The sequence below is a fragment of the Delphinapterus leucas genome, chromosome 10 (assembly GCF_059928025.1).
Source record: "Delphinapterus leucas isolate spDelLeu-1000000601 "Yukka" chromosome 10, BTC_Dleu_Yukka2, whole genome shotgun sequence".
NCBI lineage: Eukaryota > Metazoa > Chordata > Mammalia > Artiodactyla > Monodontidae > Delphinapterus > Delphinapterus leucas.
In genome coordinates, this window is record NC_143138.1 from 59,652,347 (window position 1) to 59,659,383 (window position 7,037).

The 7,037-nt window shown below is 52.6% G+C and overlaps 1 protein-coding gene across 2 annotated transcripts; it reads left to right on the forward strand.

Moving 5' to 3' along the window:
* Window positions 1-1,458: 1,458 nt before the first annotated feature.
* CCK (cholecystokinin) lies at window positions 1,459-6,620 on the forward strand. 2 transcript variants are annotated; one of them, XM_089919103.1, is made up of 3 exons: window positions 1,459-1,552; window positions 2,297-2,849; window positions 6,187-6,620. In XM_089919103.1, exons 2-3 carry the CDS (start codon window positions 2,636-2,638, stop codon window positions 6,318-6,320), a joined length of 348 nt encoding a protein of 115 aa, XP_089775229.1. In that variant the 5' UTR covers window positions 1,459-1,552; window positions 2,297-2,635; the 3' UTR covers window positions 6,321-6,620. The 2 variants fall into 2 exon arrangements, with proteins under 2 accessions (XP_089775229.1, XP_089775230.1); XM_089919104.1 differs by lacking the exon at window positions 1,459-1,552 and having other exon boundaries at window positions 1,573-2,849.
* The last annotated feature ends 417 nt before the right edge of the window (window positions 6,621-7,037 follow it).

Sequence of the window (7,037 nt, forward strand, 5' to 3'; positions counted from 1 at the left end):
CAGCAGCTTCTAGAGTTTAGAAAGGGGGACGGCAACCAGAGGCGGCTCCCCGCCAAGCTCCCTGCCCCGCGCCGGCTCCCCACCCACTTCGATCCCTACAGTCCCACCGTCCCGGGAGCTGAGTACAGATTCCCATTTTGAAAGAATCACTTCCAAATCTTTCTCCGGGAGGGAAAAAAGGGGGAGGAGTGGAGGACCCCGGGAGGGGACGAGGGATGGGTGGCGACCCCCAAGTCCCAGGCTGGAAGGCCTCGGTGCGCTGAGGCTCCAGGGGTCTGTGGAGGAGCCTCGGCCAGGCACTGCTCCTGTTCGCGCCTAGGTTGCCGACGGTGAAATGGGGTTGTCAGTGACGTTTGCAGGACGCGGCGAACGGGAGCAGCAACTAGCGGACTCTCACCCAAACGGCTTCAAGGCGGAGGTGGATGTAGACCCCTACGGCGCACTAGCTGGGGGTCGCCTAGCTACGGAGCCAGGGACGCGACCGCGCAGGGAGGGGCGCACAGCGGCCGCGGCGCCACCCGTGTCCCTACCAGGTGGTTGAGTGACGAGGGGCGAGGTCCTTATTTCAAAGCCGGCGGGGACCCGGCCAGGTGTGAGAGCTCGGGTACTCAGGGAAGGTGGGAGTGGCGGATGCCGATGCCAGAGGGGAATGGGGACTGGGAGGATTTGGGGGACACTCGCTGGCGCCACTTGGCCACAAGGAGCCGCGGCCACCGCGGGCAGGAGGTAGCTCCGCTCGGAAGAAAACACGGCCCTTTCCCAAACTCCAGGCAAAGCCCAGGGGTGTCATCCTCATTTGACAGCTATGTGAATCGGGGCCCAGGACGCCAACAGCCAGCCGTAGCCGAGCCCTTTCACTGACCCGGGAACCCTTGCCCTCAGAATCCTGGAGAACTTCGAGGGCTTTTCATGCGGCTGAGAACAAAGTGAAGACCCCTCTTCCCTCCCCCCCCCCCCCGGAGGAAGCCCACTCTCGGGTCAAAAGACCAGAGCTGCTTGCGATGCTCCAAGCGGGGCCGACACTTCCTCCATCTCAGAATTACACTTTGCGGACACCCAGCCTGGTCTAGCGTCCCCTCCACCCCACCCCCAGTTTCCCTTCTGGCCCCTCTGGTCCCCCGAGCGGACTATAGGCGCGCGGGCAGCTTCTCCATCCCGGAGGAGGGTCCCCATTCCTAGGTCTCCCGCCCTGAGAGGGGGAGATTCGAGCTGGAATGGGCAAGGGAGAGGGGGTGGGCCCGGCTTGGGGAGGAAGCTCTCCCGACAGAGACAGGGCTGACGCCGGACACCCCGCCTGGGACAGGATCACCCGGCTCCGCTGGGCCATTGCCCCCTCTCTCCCGGCAGCCACCTAAATCTTTTGTCGCCCCGGTTGCCGCCCTCTGAGCACGTGTCGCTACCCGGCTGCGTCAGCGCTGGGTAAATAGATGACTGGCCAACGGCTCGGGCGGGGCTATTTAAGAGGCAGCCTCCTGCCCGCCTACCATGAACTTGGCTCGGCTCCCCCGCTGCTCTGGCAGGAACGCGAAGCCGGTCGTGTCCTGTTCCGAAGGTAGGTTCCCCGCTTTGGGGGATCCAGGTGCCAAGTGTCCTTCATCCAAGTGAAGAAGGGTGTCTTCACTTTTGGGCCCCTTCCGTTTCATGTTTCTGTTTTCTGTGTCTTCTTTCCGACAGCTCGAAAGACATTTCTTGTAGTCAGAAAGGACAGTGCGGGTGGGTAGAGCTGCTTTAGAGACTTCTGCTCGCCGGCTTTGTTCTTCTCTCGCGCAGGCAACGCCGGAGTATCTGTCTGTTTGCTCGGATTAGCATGTAAATTGCGATTTGCTAGATGTTACACATCGGGGCAGTCTACTTTGCAATCTTTTCAAATAAACTACCGAGAGCTTTTAAGATTTAAATTCCTTTTCTGAATACTGCAGGGAAATTCAAGTCTTTGGGGGATAGAAACGTGCGTGTTTTATCTGCCGGCGGATCTAAAATGCAGCGGTGCTTGGCTGAAGCCCGATGACTGAGCGCAGATTTCTGACTTTCTTTAAAAAAAAAAAATCTGCCTGTGCTTTGCGTAGTGGCTCATTGCCAGTCCCCATGTACACCTTGAAGAAACTTGAAAGATGTGGCTTTTATTTATTGCTCCCACATTCTAAACCGTGCTTCTTGGTTTTTCACCATTTATTTCCCTATTGGAAACTTCTTAGCTCTCTGGGAAGGTGCTACTATTCCTTAAGGGTCTCATTTCTCCCACAGAGTCTTCTCTTTAGGATAATTTTCACTTATCTTTAATCTCTTGCTTTTCCAGTTAGGAGAAGAGAGACGACACTCTGTAACACTTCCTCAAACTAAAGGAAAACAGAAGACATTCCTTCTGCTAAACAGGGCAGAGGACAGGGTCTCTCTCCGTCCCCTGCACCATTGCCCAGCCCCGGCTGTGGTTCCCCCAAAAAAGACGAGCGCGGTGAGCCCGGACGCGCGCGCTGGGGTCACGGCTCCCTCGTGCTTGCACCTGCCTGGCGGGTCCCGAGCCCTGCGCGTTTGGACTGAGCCCCCTTCTCCGTACCTCGGGGGCCCGACCCTCCGCGAGAGCCCGCGGAGGCCCCACCTTTTCGTTCACGTCCCCTCCCCTCTGCTCCCCGCAGCCATGAACGGTGGCTTGTGCCTGTGCGTGCTGATGGCTGTCCTGGCGGCGGGCGCCCTGGCGCAGCCCGTGCCTCCCGCGGACCCCGCGGGCCCCTGGGCGCAGCAGGAGGACGAAGCCCCGCGGAGGCAGCTGAGGGCCGTGCGGAGAGTGGACGACGAATCCCGAGCGCACCTGGGCGCGCTGCTGGCCAGGTACATCCAGCAGTCTCGGAAAGGTACGGAGGTCGCCTCCCTGTCTCTCCCTTCTGCCTCCAGCAGGAGCTAAACAAGCCACACTTTTCTCAGCCTCAAAGTCTTTCTCCAGGAATAAGGTGGTTCAGCAGCTCAGTAGCTGAGTGGCATATGGACAGCCCTGTCCCCTTCCTGGGCCTGGCTATCTCATCTGTAAAAAGGGCATGAGGGTGGGTTCCCCTCGGCCCCTTCCAGGTCTTTCTGAGATTCAGAGGGAGGCTCATTCATCTCTAGAATTCCTGGAAATCATGATTTGGACTGGGGCAGATTTTTTCCTACCACCTTTATCCACAGTGATACTGATGGCGAACACACTGACTGGGGAGCGGTATTTTAAACTGGACCAACACAGCTGGACAATAAACCACAGCTGCTGGGAGGGGTAGGGATGGGCTCCATTCCCATGAGGCTCTCTTAACCTGCTGTTGTGCCATGACCTGGATTTGAAATTTAACTCATGGCTTGATGAGATGGGGAGAAAATAAAGGGCTTGGCTCTCCAGAATCTCCTATAATTCCATATGAAGGTGAGAAGGGACCTTTTTACCAGGGGATTTCAGAAGGAAAGAATAGAAGATGATTTGTTATATTTCATCCTCTCATTGGGAAATTGTCCCAACTACCATCTTCTATTTTGCTTTCCTGCTAATTAAACTGAAAGATGTGGAAATACTAGTCAGATGACAGAGAACATCTGAAAATTTGGGGGGTGCCTGCTGTTTGTTTGCCTGAAAGTAGTTTAGTATCTGTCCTTGGATATGGGTTGAATTGCAGCCAGACCAGTCTGAAATATCGTAGGCTTTTCATTGACCATAATCTGGAAGCCCCTTCATACCTTCAAGAAAGATCCACCAGAAACAGTTGTGGGTAAAAAAGCCAATTACCAGATGATTTCTCTAGAACTGACACTCGACAGTGGCTTTAAACCACAAATCTTAGCTGGAAGGTCCTTCTTGGTGCCTCTTCTCAGCCCTTTGCCTTCGGCCTGCCGTGACACACAAACTCATATGGGAATACCCGTCACTTGGAACTTTAGCTGCCAACACCCAGGATCAGCAGTAACTAGAAAATAATCATGCTCTTCTATTTGACAAATATGAACTAGAAATAAGTATCTACATCTATAGAGTTTCTTTGACTGTTTTACACATTTTGAGATGACAGTGACTATTTACTCAACTATAGTATATATTATGCTTAAATATTCCAAACAAGAAAACGTACCCTTTGGGGAGTGCTCAAGAGTTTATCATTAGAAACTATCTGTAGAGCTTTCCATGATCTGAGGAGAAGCAATTCTGTTAGTGTACACCTGCCCCAAGTCCAGCAAAGCCCAGTGCTACATCTGTATTGTCTCTCTTCATCCTCACAACAGCCCTGCACAGTAAGGTCTATTATCCTCCTTGTGTCAGTGTGGAAGCTGGGATTCTGGAAGACTGAGTGACCTACATGAGGTAGCACATCTAGGCAGCATCAGGGTTGAGAGTCTACTCAAGTCCTGCCCTCCCTGGAACGTCTGGAAGCCATTCAGCTTCCCAGCTGTACTGTCCATTTTACAAGATTTAAAATTTCAAGGAGCCCGGACCTTCAATTGTGTAAGTCAGGTGTAAGTGCCTACTCTGTGTCCACTAAGTGAGTGAGGACCCTGGTAAATGCACAGAACCATGTGTACCTCAGCAGCAACAGGCAGGAGGATGGGACATATTGCCGTGTGACTGTGCACAGATAACTGGGTCTGAGAGTTTGGCTGAATGCAAGGACTAATATTTCACCTGAAAGGTGTTGAACAATTAAACAGCAGGGGCTGTTTTTCCTCTGCGTATACTGGGGATACCTGCAAAGGGGCTGGAATGTGCTGGGGTGACGCTTAGTTCCAGAGCGCTTAGTTCCAAAGCTGGGAATTAATGGAGCGGGGGGTGGGGGAAGAGAGAGGGGAGAGGAAGAAAGGGTGGGGATATAACCTGCTCTGTAGGGTTGTTTCTGATTTTTAATTTAGCTAGCTTTATTTGATTATCCAACAAGACAGAATACCTGCTTCTGCACTGTCATCAATGAATAAGCCATGGTCTGACTTGATGCAGCCTGTGGGCAGGAGTTGGCAAGGGCAGCCTTGTACAGAAGAGCTCAATGTCAGCTGTGGGACCACGGTGGCTCCCGATACAATAGGAACCATCGAGTGATCCTCCACCCCTCTGCCCTTGAAGCCACCTGGACTTTACCTGTCGAGGTCCCTGAGGGACCTTTCTTGGCCCTTAGGTTGTATAAGAGAAGGCATGACACTGATTTTCCACCCAGGAGACCACTCTGTGTGATCCGTAGGCCAGGACTGTCACATGCCTCATCATGGCCCTATCCACTCAACGTGAATCATTCCTGGACTCATCCTTTTCCTAAGAACTTAACTCCCATCCCTAAGGGCCCATTTCAGGTTCAGTTATTGCATTTTGGTCAAAATGGCTGAATTAGATTACCTCTTTGTTCTGCCCACCCTTCTTTGAGTGTTACTGAGGTGCCGAGATTTTAATGCGATGGTGTGCCTTTTTCTCAATACCACTTTTTTAAAAGAGAAGGTAGCTTTCAAATTAATAATTTTAAAACAGTATTTATCTAGCAGTGGGACTGGATTCCATTTTTTAAAGAACATCCTAACATCAAAATATCGTAATTGCATTACCTTAAAAAGAGTCAGGGGGCTTCCCTGGTGGCGCGGTGGTTGGGAGTCCGCCTGCCGATGCAGGGGACGCGGGTTCGTGCCCCGGTCCGGGAGGATCCCGCGAGCCGCGGAGCGGCTGGGTCCGTGAGCCATGGCCGCTGAGCCTGCGCGTCCGGAGCCTGCGCTCTGCAATGGGAGAGGCCGCAACAGTGAGAGGCCCGCATAACGCAAAAAAAAAAAAAAAAAAAGGGTCAGGCAGGCTCAGGGATATTAAGGTGTAAACTTTAGAAGTGGGTAGTACTGGGGAAATCCTGGGTTAGCACCTGCTGAGAGCCAGCTACATAAGGGAAAACACCCCTAGGAGTAGAAAAACCTAGGCAGGTCCCAGCTGTGAAAGGTGAGAGTGAATGAATTCACCTAAATTCATACAGATCACAAACCACACCCACGACTAGAAAAGACTACCCTGTCTCCAGTTAAACAGACATGGGTCCTTCTCCTCGCTTAGATTTTGGCCCAGCAGTCCCACTATCTTGATACCTCTTTGATACCTTTCAGAAGGTACGTGTTATGTATTGTCTGGCCTTTTCTATTGTTTTCCTTTACAAACTGAACATGTGATGCTCTTAGATATAATGAGCCCGTTTCCTTCCTCTCTGCCCCTTGTAGCTCCTTCTGGCCGAATGTCTGTAATCAAGAGCCTGCAGAGCCTGGGCCCCAGCCACAGGATAAGTGACCGGGACTACACTGGCTGGATGGATTTTGGCCGGCGCAGTGCCGAGGAGTATGAATACACCTCCTAGAAGACCCAGCCTTCGTCAGCACAACAGGAAGCAAACTCCTGACTCAGAGGAGGCAGAATAAGAAAACAATCACGCTCATAACTCGTTGTCTCTGACGTCTGACATTTAAAGTATCTATTTATTAAGTGTTCAATGTGAAAAATCTGTCTGTAACGTTGTCCAGTGTAACCATGCACCTTAGCACAAATGTACAAGTGGAAGACAAAATGTTTCCCTCATCTGTGACCCACACTCCCCGTTCCTAAAGTGTTGCTATGCTATTAAAGTGATTTCATTCTGCCCCTTATTCCCTGTTTCTACCGAGGGCAAAGGGTCCTTTAATCCTCAGAACATTCAAGGAGGGATTCCTGATGTATGCGGCCCAAGGAGGAATCCCTGTGGTAGATGGTCCCAGAAAGGGCTTGAGAAATGAGGGTCAGGCATAGAGCTGGCTTCTCTACTTCAGGCCAGGTAGCTAGTGAAAGGGCCTTCTGTGTCAGCTCCATGGCCCAGCCCTGGCCGCCCTGGGCCCTGGGCCCCAGTGGGGCACCGTGGCAAAAATAACCTGCCCAGCTTATAGCGCTACTCGTTTGTCTGGGTGAATCCCAGAGAGGCAGCTGGAGATGGAGGTTTCCATCAGCCCATCCCCACGGAGTGCTCTCATCTACCAGCTCCATCCCACACCAGGGTTTCTCTGGGGGTGCTCTTGGCCTTTAAACAAATAATGGGGCAGCGCTG

Excerpts from the sequence above, each read along its gene's own strand:
- CCK (XM_089919103.1), top strand. The coding sequence starts at position 2,636 with ATGAACGGTGGCTTGTGCCTGTGCGTGCTGATGGCTGTCCTGGCGGCG. Across the intron at positions 2,850-6,186 it reads CATCCAGCAGTCTCGGAAAG|CTCCTTCTGGCCGAATGTCT; the intron begins GTACGGAGGTCG and ends TGCCCCTTGTAG.